At 62.9% G+C, this 16,075-nt stretch overlaps 3 protein-coding genes across 8 annotated transcripts; 2 read left to right on the forward strand and 1 right to left on the reverse strand.

Annotated features, from left to right (window-relative positions):
* Positions 1-2,099: 2,099 nt before the first annotated feature.
* Positions 2,100-7,333, forward strand: LOC111149972 (coronin 1B). 2 transcript variants are annotated; one of them, XM_022507249.1, is made up of 11 exons: positions 2,100-2,180; positions 2,926-3,128; positions 3,368-3,490; positions 3,606-3,735; positions 3,916-4,097; positions 4,199-4,318; positions 4,967-5,071; positions 5,155-5,300; positions 5,543-5,600; positions 6,461-6,739; positions 6,868-7,333. In XM_022507249.1, the coding sequence occupies exons 2-11, from the start codon at positions 2,928-2,930 to the stop codon at positions 6,991-6,993; spliced, it is 1,470 nt and encodes a 489-aa protein (XP_022362957.1). In that variant the 5' UTR covers positions 2,100-2,180; positions 2,926-2,927; the 3' UTR covers positions 6,994-7,333. The 2 variants fall into 2 exon arrangements, with proteins under 2 accessions (XP_022362957.1, XP_022362958.1); XM_022507250.1 differs by lacking the exon at positions 2,100-2,180 and adding an exon at positions 2,263-2,688.
* A 418-nt stretch (positions 7,334-7,751) lies between these two features.
* Positions 7,752-9,846, forward strand: LOC111149591 (protein tyrosine phosphatase, receptor type C associated protein). Its single transcript, XM_022506713.1, has 2 exons — positions 7,752-7,833; positions 9,024-9,846. The coding sequence occupies exons 1-2, from the start codon at positions 7,831-7,833 to the stop codon at positions 9,642-9,644; spliced, it is 624 nt and encodes a 207-aa protein (XP_022362421.1). The 5' UTR covers positions 7,752-7,830; the 3' UTR covers positions 9,645-9,846.
* Positions 9,847-9,957: 111 nt separating this feature from the next.
* LOC111149588 (ribosomal protein S6 kinase B2) lies at positions 9,958-15,538 on the reverse strand. Of its 5 annotated transcripts, none has more exons than XM_022506711.1 (15): positions 15,430-15,538; positions 15,052-15,092; positions 14,835-14,955; positions 14,484-14,552; positions 13,837-13,984; positions 12,742-12,799; positions 12,538-12,638; positions 12,316-12,406; positions 12,141-12,231; positions 11,914-12,021; positions 11,244-11,306; positions 11,025-11,102; positions 10,827-10,934; positions 10,624-10,736; positions 9,958-10,367 (listed from the first exon to the last, which is right to left on the reverse strand). In XM_022506711.1, exons 1-15 carry the CDS (start codon positions 15,499-15,501, stop codon positions 10,190-10,192), a joined length of 1,440 nt encoding a protein of 479 aa, XP_022362419.1. In that variant the 5' UTR covers positions 15,502-15,538; the 3' UTR covers positions 9,958-10,189. The 5 variants fall into 5 exon arrangements, with proteins under 5 accessions (XP_022362419.1, XP_022362418.1, XP_022362417.1 ...); XM_022506710.1 differs by having other exon boundaries at positions 14,835-14,958; positions 15,430-15,512; XM_022506709.1 differs by having other exon boundaries at positions 10,300-10,736; positions 15,430-15,512.
* Positions 15,539-16,075: the final 537 nt, after the last annotated feature.

Here is a 16,075-nt window from a genome sequence, read left to right on the forward strand (position 1 = left end):
AGCAGGCACGAAACCCCCAGTACCTGCTACCTGCCTTCAACTCTGGTCCCCATTCCAAACCCAGCCTGTGGGAGAGTGGGGAAGCCCCACCTCCAAGGTCGCAAGGGCAAATCTCCCCCGTAAGGGGAATTGCTATCCAGGAGAAAGAGCAGTGTTATGAAGGGTTTTGTGGGATGAAGAGGAGTTTTGTGTTAGAGGAATATGCACACCCAAGGCCAGAGAGGGTGAAGGCAGGGCTCCTCCCTGACATTCTACAGTCCATCTACCTCACCCCTAACACCTTGGGGAGGGGGGCTCCTGCTGCCCTCTAGGAGACGCGCCCCTTCTCCAGCCGAGAGGTGCATTTATTCTGAGTGGTGAATATGAACATTTTCAATTCTACATTCAGGACTGCTGTTCATTCATTCATTCAGCGTACAGGACTTGACCCCACGCAGTACGCTAGGTCTCCTTCTAGGTGCTGGGGATACAGTGGGAACAGGGACAAAGTGCCACCCTCAGTTTGCTGGCATTCTAGTGGGGCAGGGCAGACAAAAAGCAAATACACAAATAATTACATAGTAGAACATCAGATAGGGATTCAGGAGGATGCAGGAGGAACAAGTAAGGGTCAGGGAGTGACCAGCGAGGGAGGGGGTCTGAGATCTGGAGAAAGTGAGAGATGGAGCCTTTTCACAATCTGGGGGGAGCATTTCCAGACGGAGGGAACAGGATGTACCCAGGCCCTGGTGTTGGAAAGAAGGGGGTTTGTTTCAGGAGGATCAGTGTCACTGGGCCACGTGCCAGGCGAGGACAGAGGAAGGTAATGTATGGGGGGGGGTGGCACAAGGACTAAAGTTATTTCAAGTGTGACAGTGAGGAGCGTGGAGAGGGTTTGGGGTAGGGGGTCTAGTTTGGGCTTTAAACAAGCCCTGGCTGTTGCCTGGAGGGTACATTGGAGAAACAGGCTTAGCAGCTGCATTCCCTTTTCCAAAGCACCCTCATTCCTGTCCTTTTTTGGAAGGGTCAGCCTGTCCCGGGGTGTGTGGAACAGAGGGAAAAGCAAGGACTTTGGAGCCAAACAGATGGGGACTAAATCTTGGTAGGGTGACCTGGGACAGGCACCCTCCCCTCTAAGCTGTTTCCTCATCAGGGAGTGGGAAGGGGTTAAGAGGGTGTAAGCCCCAGCCTGCGTGAGACACAGGGGGGCCTCCTGCAGCCCCAGATAAGTCTCCTTCTGGCTTTGCTCTTCCCTCCTCTTCCCATCTACCTCTCTTTTTCAGGAAAAGGGACCCTGACCATCACCTCAAGGAAGATGAGGGAGGGGGGCCCCATGCGCCAGGGAAACCAGCCCCAGGCCGAGGGGACAGTTTGTGCCTGTCGGACTTACAGAGACACTTAAGTCCCCCCAGGGTGAGACAGGGACAGGGATGGGTAGATCTGAGGAGGCCAGTTTGGACTCCTGTCCCAGGAGCTAGCTAAGAGGGGTCATCTGCGGACACACCACTAGCCTGGGATCTGATAGGGGCATGTTCCCATTTCTATTTTTAATAAGGAGGTTCAGCAGGCCCCAGGGGTGTTCACCGAAAACAGTGGGTTGGCTGGGGCCTTCCACGCGCCCCTCAGAACACCGCTTCTGTATTTACTTTGTTCATCACGAGCGTGTAATTTTGTAACCTTTAAAAAGAGGCACGTGAATATATCGACTGTCAACCGGATACTGTATTTCGGAGTCGGGGGTTGACTGGGGCACCTGGAAGTATGCGCTGGGAAGGGGGCTTGGCACGGCGGGCTCCGTCCAATCCTGACAATCCCGAGGGCACGGCCAGAGGAGCAGGACCGGGAAGGCGCCGGGGTCGCGGACGACCTACACCCCGCAACCCGCACCCACTGCCCTTCCGACCCCCACCCCTATTTCCGCCCCTTCGCCCGGGAGGGACCCGGCGCCCGAGGGGCGGGGCTCGCCCAGGCACCGCCCCTGCGCTCGCCTAGCCCCAGCGATCGGGGCCTCCGGGGCCCACTTGCAGTCTCCCGCCCCGCCCCTCCGCGCGTGACCTCGGCCCCGCCCCCGCGAGCCCCCGCCCCGCCCCCCCCCCCCCCCTCCCCGGCTCCTCTGTCACTTCCTGATTCCCGCTTCCTGCTTCCCAGAGGCCGGGATCCGGAGCCGCCCGAGGCCGGTGCAGCAGCCCCCGGCGTCCCCGGTGAGCGCGGCGGGCCGGAGCTGGGAGCGCGAGCGCGGGACCGGGCGGGGCTGCGGGGGCGGAGCCGCGAGAGGCTGGGGTGGGGGGTCGCGAGTCCCAGGAGCCCTTACCCTCCGCGGCGCTCCACCCTCAGCCCCAAATCCCAGTGGCCGCCCAGCGTTTCCCCCTCTAGGTTCACCTTGGACCCCGCTCCGAGGACGCCCTGGGATGCTCTGCGGCCAGGAGCGGCATCCTGATCCCCCGCCCAGTCCCTGCCAGGCCCCCTGGGCCGGCCTGGAGCTCCCTGCAGCTCCCTGCACATATCTGCAGCCACTGCACATTCCCCGGGGCTCAGAACTCGGGCCTAGCGCGGCTCCACACTGGACACCTTTCCCCGTCACCCAGCTTCCATATCCTGGGCAGGAAGGAGCTCATTGGAACTGACTCGGACCCACAGAGGAGCTAAGCTTGCCCTGGCTTCCGCACCTCCCACCTCCCCCACACATATCAGAGCCGGGGAGGCGCCTGGGTAGGGTCCTGCAAAGCCCCTCGGGACTCAACCGTGTGGGCCTTGGGTCAGTGCGCTGCCCCCCCCCCACCTCGATGCCCCCTTGATGGGTGGCAGGGTCTGCATCTGTGACCCCGTTCTGTAACTGTGGAAACTGAAAGCCAAGACCCGGTTACGTCCTCCCCACCTCCCTTGCCCTGGGAGGGTTGAGGGCTGTTGGGATGGGTGAGGGCTGATGGAAGCCTCCCCGCCCTGCAGACATGTCCTTCCGCAAAGTGGTCAGGCAGAGCAAATTTCGGCACGTGTTTGGACAGCCAGTCAAGAATGACCAGTGCTATGAAGATATTCGAGTGTCCCGTGTCACCTGGGACAGCACCTTCTGCGCCGTCAATCCCAAATTCCTGGCTGTGATCGTGGAGGCCAGCGGCGGGGGTGCCTTCCTGGTGCTCCCCCTGAGCAAGGTGGGCTCCATGAGGGCTGGGGGAAGGACTGGAGACGGGCCACACCTGCCAGGCCTCTCTGCTCACCTCACTTTCCGTACCTTGCCCATCCCTACACCACTGTGGGCAGGTGTCATGATTCAGATTTATTGCCTCAAAGAGGTGTTAGCCCAGATGGAGAGAGGTTTATTACCACGGAGTCAGGGTCAAAGGCAACAAACATTTCCTTCTCCCCTTGACTGCCCCTCTCGTGCCCACAGACGGGCCGCATTGACAAGGCCTACCCGACGGTGTGTGGACACACTGGACCCGTCCTGGACATCGATTGGTGTCCCCACAACGACGAAGTCATTGCCAGCGGCTCAGAGGACTGTACAGTCATGGTGAGGCACGGGGCTGTGCTTGGCCCGGGTCACAGGTGTGGCTCAAGGCTGCCGGCAGCCGGGGCCAAGCAGAGGCTTCAACTGGTATCTCCCCGCCAACCCCCACGCCCCGCAGGTGTGGCAGATCCCAGAAAACGGGCTCACCGCCCCGCTCACAGAGCCAGTGGTGCTGCTGGAGGGACACACCAAGCGAGTGGGCATTGTCACCTGGCACCCAACGGCCCGCAACGTGCTGCTCAGCGCAGGTCTGCACCGCCCGCCCCCCCAACCCCCCCGCCCCCTCTGTGCAGCTCCAGAACCCACACCCTCTTCCAGGCCCACCCGACTGGGGGTCAGGCGAGGGCCCACTGAGGTCAGGGGGCCGGGTGTGGCACCTGGAGGGTGGTCCGAGCCTGCCCGGTGGGCTGATGGCCCCTCCCCGGCAGGCTGTGACAACGTGGTGCTCATCTGGAACGTGGGCACGGCGGAGGAGCTGTACCGCCTGGACAGTCTGCACCCCGACCTCATCTACAACATCAGCTGGAACCGCAATGGCAGCCTCTTCTGCTCTGCCTGCAAAGACAAGAGCGTGCGCGTCATCGACCCCCGCCGGGGCACCCTGGTGGCGGTGCGCGGCCCTGGACGCCTGGGGGGTGGCAGTGGACAGGCCAGGGGGCTCTGTTGACTGCCGCGCTGACCACTCTGCACCCCCCCTCCTGTCCCGGATAGGAGTGGGAGAAGGCTCACGAAGGGGCCCGTCCCATGCGGGCCATCTTCCTGGCGGATGGCAAGGTGTTCACCACAGGCTTCAGCCGCATGAGCGAGCGGCAGCTGGCGCTGTGGGACCTGGTGAGTGACCACGGTCAGCCTGAGGGTCAGGTTTGGTTGAGACTTGGACCCCCACCTGGGCAAGGAGGGTAGGAGTCACCCTGGAGAGGTGTGTGGGTCCACGGTTCTCAGCCTGGCACCTGAGGCTCTCGGGACCTGGAACCCTATCAGCCTCTTCTGTCCTTGCCCCTCGCTCTCCAGTCTCCCTCTGCTGCCTCCAGCATCTTCCAGGCCCTCGCCAACACTGTTCTAGCCAGTTGAAAGCCCTTCCCTCCTTGGCTTGCCTGTTCCCATCTGGTGGCCCTTTGGGGCCCAGCGCAGAGGCCCTCCCCTCCAGGAGGCCTCCCAGCCCTTCTCCTGAAGCGTTCTGTCCCACAGCCCTGTGCTGCTGTGTAGTGGCCTCCATTGGTCCCTCTGAGACAGGGTAGTACTGCCTGGCACCCCCCTGCTCGCACGTGGTGGGGACTAAAGGCCTGGAGTGGCCCAGGAAAGTGGGATCCTGGGAGTGGAAGGGATCCAGGAGGGTGGGAAAAAACCCATCTGGCATTGGTGGGGGCCGTGCCAGCTGGCATGGGAGGCGGCCTGGGGCCAGTCCTGATGGGCCTGGACGGTGAGGAGAGGGAAAGAAGGTTCCAGCCTGGCCTCACTGCCCACCACCCCATGTGGCAGGAAAACCTTGAGGAACCCATGGCCCTACAGGAACTGGACTCGAGCAACGGGGCGCTGCTGCCCTTCTACGACCCAGACACCAACGTGGTCTACGTCTGCGGCAAGGTGTGGGGCCAGGCAGGGCGGATGGGCAGGGGGGAAGCAGGCGGCCCGCTTGGGTGCTGACCCCTGCCGCCTCCCCTCCGCAGGGCGACTCCAGCATCCGGTACTTTGAGATCACAGATGAGCCCCCCTATATCCACTTCCTGAACACTTTCACCAGCAAAGAGCCCCAGAGGGGCATGGGCAGCATGCCTAAGAGGGGCTTGGAGGTCAGCAAGTGCGAGATCGCCCGGTAAGAGGGGCCTCCCACATGGCTGGCTGCACACGGCTGAGTCGTCCCCCGTCAGCCGTGGCTGGCCAGGGTGAGCAGTAAGATCTTGGGAGGCTGCTGAGTAGTAGGAAGCGGCCCGCAGCAGGGCCAGGGTCAAGGTCGGACTATGGAGGGCTTGGGGTGAGGCCCAGAAGTGGAGAGTGCAGGGGAGCCCTCGAGGGGCAGGTACCACCCACGGTTCCTCCCTCCCTTCCCTTTCCCAGGTTCTACAAACTGCATGAGCGCAAGTGTGAGCCCATCATCATGACTGTGCCAAGAAAGGTGAGGCCACCTGGTCCCCTGCCCACCCACTCCCATCCCCAATGGATGGGCCACGCGGTGGGGACCGGGCTGAGGCCTGTGAATGGGACGTGGTTGAGTGTGGATGTGGTCAGTGGGCTGGACGGATACCAGCACGTCTTTGGGCCACTGCCAGGCGTACGGCTGTGCCAGGCGTACGGCTGTGCCAGGCGTGGGAACAAGGAGTGAGACAGGGTGAGCTGAGGCCCTGCTCTGGAAGAGCCACGGGAGGCGGACAGGTGCCAGGCAGGCCTGGAGGGCTCCCTGTGGCCGGAAAGGCAGGACCCAACAACCTGGCTGTGGGGGTGGCCCTCCAGCGGTGGGTCTAGGCCAGGCAAACGGCACGGAGGGAAGAGTGGAGAGAGGGACGAGAACCTGGCTGTTGTGGAGACTCCCACGAAGAGGGGATCCGCCCACATGTGGCCGGGCCTCGGATGCCCAGCCTTGAACCCCGGAGGAGCCTCATTCTTCGGCCGGTGCTCACCAAGTGAACCTTCCAGCGTGCCAGGCGCCTCCCAGGGAGGAGGGCTGTGAATGAGGCTGGCGGGGTTTACCATCTGTGGGACACAGGGCTTCCAGAATCCCATGAAGCCACGTGGCTGAGCCCTGCTTAGGAGTGTGGGGAAGGTTTCTGAGAGAGTTGTTGGCCTCACCCCGAAGGGAAGTGGAACGAGAGATTTGTGCTTTACAGAAGCCAGGGGGGCCAGGGCATGGGAGGCGGGGTTGATAGGGCGCAGGCCTGGAGGCCGAAAGCGATAAGAAGGTGGCTACCCAGGGTCCAGACAAGATGACCCTACCACGGGGCCCCCCGTCTGATCCGGACCTCCCCCGCCCTCGCCCAGTCGGACCTCTTCCAGGATGATCTGTACCCTGACACGGCCGGGCCCGAGGCGGCCCTGGAGGCAGAGGAGTGGGTGAGCGGGCAGGATGCCAGCCCCATACTCATCTCCCTGCGGGAGGCCTACGTGCCCAGCAAGCAGCGGGACCTGAAGGTCAGCAGGCGCAACGTGTTATCCGATAGCCGGCCTGCAGCGGCTCCCAGCTCGGCCCGCCCGGGGGCCACCGGCTCTGCTGCGTCCATCCATACGACCGTCTCCAGCGGTAGCCTTGCCAGAGCCATGGTACGTGCCCTCCAGGGGCCCTGGTCTGCAGTGTGTGTGCCTGAACCCTTCATGGGCCGGGGCCTCTGTTGACCGGGGGAAGACTGCAGCTCCGCGCCCCCTGACTCCTGCTCCCGCCATCCCTGCAGGAGGCTGGGAAGCTGGAGGAGGTCATGCAGGAGCTGCGGGCACTGCGGGCGCTGGTCAAGGAGCAGGGGGAGCGCATCGGTCGCCTGGAAGAGCAGCTCGGCCGCATGGAGAATGGGGACGCATAGGACCACAGGCCCAAGGGATGCCGTTCCCCCTCACTTCCTCCTCCTGCTCCACGCCCTCCTCACCCAGCCTCTGTTGGCAAGTCACACCACTAGCTGGCTGCCTCCTGCTCCCTGCCCAGGCCCTCTGGGCCAGGTTCAGGGACAGTCCACACTGACCCATCCTGTGGGCCTGGGCCAGAGCCACTGCCTGGCTCTTGTCATTGTCCCTGTGGAGGATTTTTGTATCAAGGCAAGCTTATACTCTGAGGGACCATCTCCCCCCACTCCCTGCTCTCTCCCTGGAGGACATGGGAGGGACAAGCTCTATATTTTCATTCCAAATAAAATTCTCTTTCTAAAAGCCAGGTTCGCCCTTTGCAAAGGGTCGGGTTGGGAAAGGAAGTCTAGAACACTGGGGACAGATGAGGGCAGCCCACAGGGATCACAGATGTGAGAAAGGGCTGGGGGCCAAGGGCTTCCCCCCGACCAAGTCATTGCTTCCCTGAATTCTGCCAGCTGGAGGAACTGTGGCCCCAGACCTGTGGATGCCCAGGACTGCATGGGCTGTGAACTGGTGCCTGGGTCCTCCTTTGGGAGGCCCGGCCAGAGGCTTCACAGCCCTGGCCTCATCCGGTGGGAGATCTGTGAGGCTTTAGCGTGGGTTAGCGGGTTAGGGTGGTCCCAAGAGGCCCTCGGCCCCCAGCAGGGGCCTATGGCAGGGAAGGCTGGGTGGGGTACGTGGGCAGGAAGCGGAAGCGCCCAGGGAGCCCCAGCTGCAGCTGAGCGCACCAGAGTTCACTTCCACTCAACGCGGCCAGAGCTGGTGGCAGGCGCCCAGGCACCTAGGCCAGCGGACTGATGGTGAGCACGGGAGCCTGCTGGGTCCTGCGGTGGGGGCCATAGGAGGTCAGAGCTGGAATGTCTGGGCCCTGGGCGCTAAGGGAGGACCCCCGTACTGGGGCCCAGGAGCAGAAGCAGTCAGTCAAGGGCAGAGATGGGAGACCCAGGGCAAGCATGGGGCAGAAGCTGGGCCTTCCTCTCACCTTGCCTCAGAGGCGGGCCCCCCTGGGACTCAGGGTGTGCCCCCAGCACCCCTCTCCAGGTCTGGCCCTGCTTCAGGAACCTCTGATAGACCCTCTCACCTGTTCTGCTGATGAGCTGGGACCTGGGCACAGAACCTACCTGCATCCCTGAAGCCCGAGCGAACAGAGCCCGGGGAGAAGGGGAGGCTTGCCCGAATCTCGCCCCCCCCCTCCCCCCACCTCCCACCTGCCTTGCTCCGACCGCAGGCTTCCTCTGGTAGCGGCACCCGCCTCCCCCAGCCCCAGGCCCTGCGAGCCTGAGGCCCCCAGAGACGGGAGTTGAACGGAAATGCTGCAGCTGGGGCTGTCCCGTGGGTGGGAGAGGAAGAGGGGCTTCAGGGACACGCCCCCATCCTGAGACCTGACCAAGTGGAGGGTAAACAGTTGTCTGAGTCGGCTCCTCCATTCCCGCGCCTCAGGAAGAGCAGACCCCTCCCTCCCTCCCTCCGCATCGAGCGCCCGCGCCACCGTCAGTCTTGACAGTCTGACCAGTGTTTGCTGAGCACCTACTGTGTGTGCCGGAAATGGTAGTGCTTAAGCCTGAAAGATCCTGTGCCCTTGCCGCTTGCTCTGAGGGGGCAGACGGGGCAGGCTGTGTGAGGAGTACCAGGGTGAGGGAAGCAGAGCCAGGCTGGGCCCCGCCGCAGAGGGGAGAGGCCGGGCAGTACTTCAGGCCAAGGTGAGCCAGCAGCATGTGGCTCTCAGGGGATGGAGCATTCTGGGTGGAGGGAACAGCCAGCGCGTGGGCCCCTGGCAGGCACCGGCTCATGGAGCGCAGCTGGGGTGGCAAAGGCGGGGGTCAGAGGCTCCAGAGCCACAGCTCAAAGGACCAGGGCCTTGTAGATCCAGTAAGAACGTGGGCCCTTCTGCTCACTGGTCCCCATTTTGCCCAAGAGGCAGCTGAGGACCCAGTCATGCGGCCTAACCGCCCCCAGCCCCGGTGACGCGCCCCCGCCTGTCTCCCCACAGGACCTGCCCTGTGCCCTAGGGCTCGGGACACTGCTGGCCCTGCCAGGGGTCCTGGGCTCGGGCGGCAGTGCCGAGGACAGTGAGGGTTCCAACTCCGTCACTGTCGTCGTGCTGCTGCTGCTGCTCCTGCTGTTGGCCACCGGCCTGGCGCTGGCCTGGTGCCGCCTCAGCCGGGACTCGGGGGGCTACTACCACCCGGCCCGCCTGGGCGCCGCGCTGTGGGGCCGCACCCGCCGCCTCCTTTGGGCCAGCCCGCCGGGCCGCTGGCTCCGGGCTCGGGCCGAGCTGGAGTCGCCCGACGAGGACCCCGAGCAGCTGCAGGACACGCAGGATGTGGAAGAAGACTACCACCTGGCCGGTGGCCTGGAGGACGCAGAGTCCCTGGAGGAGGAGCAGCAGGCAGGAGAGGGGCCCGGTTCCCAGCACGCCCCAGAGCCAGCTGACGAAGCCCGTGACAATAACCTCGAAGGGGGCCCGGGCCTCAGATCCCAGGGGCCGGCGGGCTCAGGGGGCAGCGCTGAGGCCCTGCTGAGCGACCTGCACGCCTTCGCCGGCAGCGCGGCCTGGGACGACAGCGCCGAAGCGGCGGGGGGCCAGGGCCTCCACGTCACCGCTCTGTAAGAGCCAACGGGGTGGGCCACCCCCGTCACCGTACCTCTGTGTCCCGAGCTGTCCCGGACCCAGCATCACCCACACCCCCTCCCCATGAAGAGTCTCAGATGATCGCTCCCCTAGCAGTTCTGTCCCCAAAGCTCTGCGGCCCTGTCCCCACCAGGAAGGGACACTGGGCAGCCATCTGAAATAAAACCCCTCCAGCCCCGAGGCTCTGTGGTCCTGTAGTGACCCCCCCGTCTCTGAGCAGGGGCTCCTCCTGATACAAGCCACCCGCCCACAGTCCTGCCCCCAGAAGTCCAAGAAAGAGCCAGGTCAGTGCCATGATTCAATATTTTAATTCTTCAAGGGCACAGCTCAAGTGTAGGCCAGTTGGGCGGCGAGGCCACTCCCGTGACAGCCAGAGCCTATGGCCCTTCGTGGGCTTGGTTCGGGGGGACAGCCACCCCCAGCAGAGACACGCTCTCACACACACTCACTCCTGTACCCCTAGACCCATCTCCAGGTCTCTCGAACCGGCCCAGGGTCCCACCTGCTCTCAGAGCCCCATCCTCTTAGCGCCCTGGGCGCCCACGGCCCCTCTTAGACTTCTTGGTCCCTGAGGGGGGTCGGATGGGGAGGGGGGCAGAGCTTGAGGGCGGCGGTGGCGGGAGAGGGGCGAGAGGGGGCTCCGTGGGCTCCAGTGGGCCAGAGCTGGGCCGGAATCCCTCAAAGGGCGAGAACTTCAGGGGGCTGCGGGGGAAACCAAGGCTCAGTCAGCCTGGACCGCCCCTGGGGTCAGAGGGCCGACACTGCCCAGCCCGCCCCACCTAGGCACAGAGGCTGTGAGGTCAAGTGCCCAGCCAAGCAGCCCCTGCCACCAGGGGTCCCCGGGGGTGGGTGGGAAAACACAGACGAGCACCAAGAGGCGGCCCTAGGGTGGGCTAGCAGATCCAAGCCCGAACCGGCCTCCCGCCGCAGCTGCGCACTCTCCCGTGCCCTGCGGTACCTGACCGGGGTCCGGGGGCTGCTGTTGAGGCGCCTGGGGGAGCGCAGCTTAGGCTGAAAGGAGAAGCCCTCCTTGATGCTGTCCAGGACGGAGGGGGCCACATATGTGAAGCCCTGGGGGGACGGATGGCACTCGGTGTCTGCCACTCCTTCACCACAACCCTGCCCGGGCCCCCATAACCCTCAGGCCACCCATGACCTCACCAAGAAGGCCTGGTTGGCGCTCTCGCTGAGGGCCGTGTCGTCAGGACTGTCCACCGGCGTCTGCCGTGTGAAGTGGGTGTCGAACTGGCTCACGTCCTCCTCTGACTGCTGTGGGCAGACCCGGGCGGCAAGGAGGGGTCAGGGGGCATCCGAGATGGGTCCTCCACCTGCCCCCGGACCAGCAGGTCCTCCATTTACCAGAGACGGCCTGATAGGAGGGTCGACGCGGCGAGCCAGGAGGTCGTTCCAGTTAATGTGCCGGAAGAAAGGGTGCCTCTGTGGGTACAGAGCCCCCAAGCATCCCGTCATTTCCACCTCCTTGGCTCACAGAGCAACTCCCTGTGCCCTAAGGCCTTGCCTGCCTCCTGGCGCCTTTGGGGGCTCCACCCTGCCCCCTCCTGGGGCTCCCAAACCCACCTGCACATCAGCAGCGTCCCCGGGGCCACCCCCAATCCGCTGGCTGGGATTCCGTTTCAGAAACTGCAGGGCAAGGGCAGAGGGTGAGGCCCTGGGGGAGAGACACTGACTGTGTGTTCCTCCAGGTTCCTCGGGGCGGGCTGGGTGAGGAAAGGTGAGAGATGTGTGTGTGTGTGTGTGTGTGTGTGTGTGTGCGCGCGCGCGTGCGCACGCATGTGTGTGTGTTGGGGGGGGAGGGCCTCTGGAGTGTGGTCCCCACCTACAGACAACCTTAGGCCTTCCAAGGTTTGGTGTGATGGGCCCTTCTGCATGAAGCATTCACAAAGGCACCCAGTCACGGGCATCACTCCAGGGCCCTGCCGTGGGGTCCGATCTCTGAGCCTAGCTGCCCACTTTTATCCCCAGTGAATGCCTTCTCAGTGGGAGAACAACTAGCTCATCGTGAATGAACGTTCTGCTGATTAGGACCCGGGACTAGGGATCTGTGCAACAAGGTCAGCAGCTGGTGTGCAACAGAGTGAGTGCCCCAGCTTGGCACTGTGGACCCCAAAGCCAGTGCTCCTTCATCCCCAAGGCATACTGTGCAGGCAGGGAGCCCAGAGAAACTCAGGATTCCAGGCGGGGCCTAAAAGACACTGGGGCCTAGGGACCACGGACAGAGGGAACCCACCTTTTTGACAAGGTCCCGGGCATCCGGGGTGAGGTAGGGGGGTAGCGCCAGCTTCCCTTTGATGATCTTGTCCATCGTCTTCTTCCGGTTCTCTGCCGTGAAGGGTGGCTGGAGAAGGCAGGGGGTGAGAGGAGACTTGCGGGCCTCCCCCCAGGCCCTGGCCCAGCCCCGGGATGGGGACCCCCTCCCACCACCCTCTCCCACCACCCCAAGGAGGCTGGACTTGCCGAGCCGGTGAGCATGTCATACATCAGGGCGCCCAGGCTCCACCAGTCCACCGCCCGGTTGTGGCCACTGCGCACCAGAATCTCAGGGGCCCTGGGGGCCAGGGGAAACCATTGGTCGGACTGGGCCCTTCCTGCTAGTCATCCCAATCCCTGGTCCCAGCCAGCTGCCGCTTACATGTACTCAATGGTGCCACAGAAAGTGTGGGTGACCGCATCCTCGTGGATTGACTCCTTGCAGAGTCCAAAGTCCGTCAGTTTGATGTGGCCTGAGGCGGATATTGGTGGGGGGGGGGGGCGGGTGGTCAGGGCCCACCACATGGTGCTCCTCAGCCCTCCCTGCAGGTTCTGACCCAGAGGTGCAGGTGCGTGGGCGGGGGAGGGGTGCACGCATGCGCACCCTGGCTGTTGAGCATGATGTTCTCGGGTTTGAGGTCCCGGTAGATGATGCCTTGGGAGTGCAGGTGGCCCAGGGCCAGTGTGATCTCCGCCAGGTAGAAACTGCAGAGACAGGACAGGGTGAAGGCAAGGGTAGGCGTGCGGCTGTGCTCGGGGTGAGGGGAATCCCTGCAGCCCCTCCAGAGAGGCAGGAAGTACTACCTACCAGGCTGTGTCTTCCAGGAAGATGCCCTCTCGCTCCAGATGCGTGAAGAGCTCACCGCCTGTGACACAAACAGGTCAGCAGCTGTGTGCTGGGAACCAGCACCTTTGCTCTCGGAGTCTCGGTTTCTTCTTGGGGAGAGTGGGGCTCATAATTCCGGCCCTACCTGCCTCACAGAGCTGCCGTGGGGACTCAATTCAATTCAGCAAACATCTACCGACGCCTACTCGGTGTCTGGCCCTGTGCTGGGCGACGCTGGGGACACAGAGATGAGGAGACCCAGCCACTGCCCTCAGGACGCTCAGTCTAACGGGGAGACAGACATGCACAGAGGGGCTCCAACAGGCCAGACCGAGGCAAGGGCTCCAAGAGCTTCGTGCAAAAAATCTCACAGAGGCGGCAAAATGACTCCCAACGTGAGGGGACGCAGCCCGCGGTAACGGTGAGAATCGAGGGGGCACTGAGAGGGACATGGGGACTGGAGCTCACAGGCTCATCTGTGCAGACAGGACCTGGCGGGAAGCGGGCCCAACCGCTTCATGGCCAACAGGGGGCACCAGGCCAAGGAGGCCAGGCTTCATCGGGGCAGTTACAAGGAGCCGTGGGATTGTGAGTAGGAGCGTTGGGGACAATTCCCGTGCTGAGACGATGACCCTGAGAGTGCATGGAAGAAAGTGAGCTGAAGGCCTCAGGCCCAGTTAGGAAACCTGACCCGTGCCCTCCCCTCAGGAGAGTGGAGAGGATGGAGGACACTGCCGAGAATGAACCAGCAGGATCTGGGACCCGACTCGACACAGGGCACGCAGGAGAGAGGAACAGGCCATGAACGGGTAGTGGAAATGGACAAAACAAGCCACTGGATTTCCGTACAAACTCCCGCCGTTCCCGTCCACCCCCAATACAGGTGAGGGACACAATAGGTGCTGGACAGACGTTTGCTGAATGAATGAATGAAGGGACGGATAGACACATGGATGGATGGGTATGGGGGCCCCCTAGCCATTCTACACACCACATCTCTCCGGGCTTTCCCCAGAGCTCCCAGTGCTTCCTGGCTGGTTCCCTGGCCCTGGTTCCCTGGCTGGGCCCCGCTCATACCACTGAGGCACTCGAGGATGAGGTAGAGTTTGCCACCAGTCTGGAAGGCATAGGCCAGTTCCACAATGAAGGGGTGCTTCACTGACTCTAGAATGTTCCGTTCAGCCCGCGTGTGTGCTGTGTCCTTGGCGTTGCGCACAATTTTGGCCTGAAGAGGCGGGGATCAATCAGAAAATGGGCACCTTGGGCTCCTTTAGTCCCTCCTGCCATTACCCTTCTGCCACCCTTTATCACTCCATTCTATCTTTCCGTAATCCTGCTACCAGTGGTCATCCTTCTCAAGGACTGATTTATCCTCTAGAGGTACCTCTCCACTTGGCACTAATGACATTTCAGGCAGGTAATTCTTCGCCGTGGGTGCTGTCTTGTGCATTGCAGGATGTTGAACAGCAGCCCTGGCGTCTACCCACTGGATGCCAGTAGCGCCCCTATTTATTTAGTTGTGACTCAGAAACATAGAGGCAAAATTGCCCACGGCTGGGAATTACCACAAAACAACATAACCACAACTGACAATAAACCAGCCAATGCCCAAGTCAGGGGCCAGGTCCTCCACCGCGTTCACTACCGTCTTCCAGAAGCCTGAAGTCGTGCCTGGAGAACGGCGGCCACCAATCGAGGATGTGTCGGCTGGACACATGACTCACCTTCCTCAGGACTTTCATGGCATATATTTTGCCCGAGTTGGTGCCTTGCACTTTTCGCACTTGGAACACCTGTAGGGCAGGGGAGACAGGATCAACCTCCCTCTCCACATCCTTCCTTCAAAAAGCTCCACCCTGAAGCTCTGGCACTGAGACCCAGAGGCCGAGGCCCACCCAAGGGTGGGGCAGTAAAGCTGTCAAGTCTGATTCTGAGAGGATCTGTCTTTCCCTCCTTTACGTTTTTACCTCAGCGTTCTATGGAGGCTCAGCTGATTTATAAGCCTAATTCGTTTTGAGACCCTTTGCTGCTGCAAGACGGGGGCAGGGAGACCAGGGAGGACCGAGGGCCAGTACCTTGCCATAGCCCCCCTTGCCCAGCACACGCAGCAGCTCGAAGCAGTGGGGCCCGATGCGCTCAGGGCCCAGGTTCACACTGGTCTCGGTCAGCTCCACCTCCTCACAGCGTCCCACAGGCCTACTGACACAAGAGTTAAAGGGGGCAAGGCTCCAGGACTCCCCGCATCTCCCTCCCCAGCCCATACCCTCCTCCCCCAACACAACCCTCACTCACTCCAGGCCAGCCGCCCTCGACTCGGCAAGGGGACACACGTCCTGTGAGAAACCGAGGGGTAAGAGCCAAGGAAGGCACCGGGATACCCCCCCGCCCAACCCCGCCTCAAGCTGGACTAGTTGGCCCAGGAGAGGAGGGGTCAGGAATGGGAACTGGCGGGCGATGGACCAGCACTGGGGAGGAGAGGCCGAGAGCAGAAAAGGGAGAACCAGGGTAAGGGCTAGGGCCTGGAAGACAGGTCCGGGTTAGTGAGGGTGGGTCAGAGCTTAACAGGGGCCAGGCTCTGAGACGCTCTCGCTGGGGGAAGCCAGGGCGATTCCACCGCCTGGAGGATGGGATCGGCTCCGGGATCGAGCCGTGCCCGGGAGGACCACTCACCGAGGGGCTCGACTCTGGCTCACCCTCGCTGCCTTCCTCCGTCTCCAGGTCCAGATCAAACACGGCCGCCATAGCGGCGCGGCCCGGGGGGCCCCTCGGCCAGTGCTTGGCCGCGCTCAGACTGACAGCCCGGGGGGCGGGGTGGGGGGAAGTTGTATGTTATCACTCCGCGACCGGGACCGCGGCCGCGCGCGCCGATGACGCAGGAGCCCGCCCACCCACCATCGGACGGGGCGGAAAGATGGCGCCTGGCGCAAGGCCTCTCGGGAACTGTAGTTGCACAGCGCCGGGCTGCCGACGCTGGTTTAACATCCTTTGACCCCACCCTCACTCGTCCCAGCACTGCTTCCTGGAAGCGGCACAGGACAAGGGCGGCCTGGAAGGCGCTCATCTTGGTTCTGGGAAGAGTTTGAGTTTGGATGGGACAGAAACACATGCAGATATGGGTGTAAACTTTATCCCCACCCCTGTTAAAGCCGTGCGCCAGCTGGGTGGCTGGGTGCTGGCTGGGTGGCGAAAAGCGGGTCGCGTCTCTCTGTTCGCCCCTGAGAGACGACTGCATCACAGTCTTCCTAATGTGACACCTGTCTCAAGGACCCTGTATCAGAGCATTCACTGGGTGATTGCTCAGGTTACGGCTGGGCTT

This window comes from Enhydra lutris, unplaced genomic scaffold, assembly GCF_002288905.1.
Source record: "Enhydra lutris kenyoni isolate GAN:26980312 unplaced genomic scaffold, ASM228890v2 scaffoldscaffold22, whole genome shotgun sequence".
In the NCBI taxonomy this organism is placed as follows: domain Eukaryota; kingdom Metazoa; phylum Chordata; class Mammalia; order Carnivora; family Mustelidae; genus Enhydra; species Enhydra lutris.

Coding starts and splice junctions, on each gene's coding strand:
- LOC111149972 (XM_022507249.1), top strand. CDS start 2,928: ATGTCCTTCCGCAAAGTGGTCAGGCAGAGCAAATTTCGGCACGTGTTT. Junction 3,736..3,915: donor CAACGTGCTGCTCAGCGCAG/GTCTGCACCGCC, acceptor CCTCCCCGGCAG/GCTGTGACAACGTGGTGCTC. Junction 6,740..6,867: donor GTAGCCTTGCCAGAGCCATG/GTACGTGCCCTC, acceptor CCATCCCTGCAG/GAGGCTGGGAAGCTGGAGGA.
- LOC111149588 (XM_022506708.1), bottom strand. CDS start 15,501: ATGGCGGCCGTGTTTGATCTGGACCTGGAGACGGAGGAAGGCAGCGAG. Junction 11,307..11,913: donor CCCGGGACCTTGTCAAAAAG/GTGGGTTCCCTC, acceptor CTTGCCCTGCAG/TTTCTGAAACGGAATCCCAG. Junction 10,737..10,826: donor GCGCCAACCAGGCCTTCTTG/GTGAGGTCATGG, acceptor CCGTCCCCCCAG/GGCTTCACATATGTGGCCCC.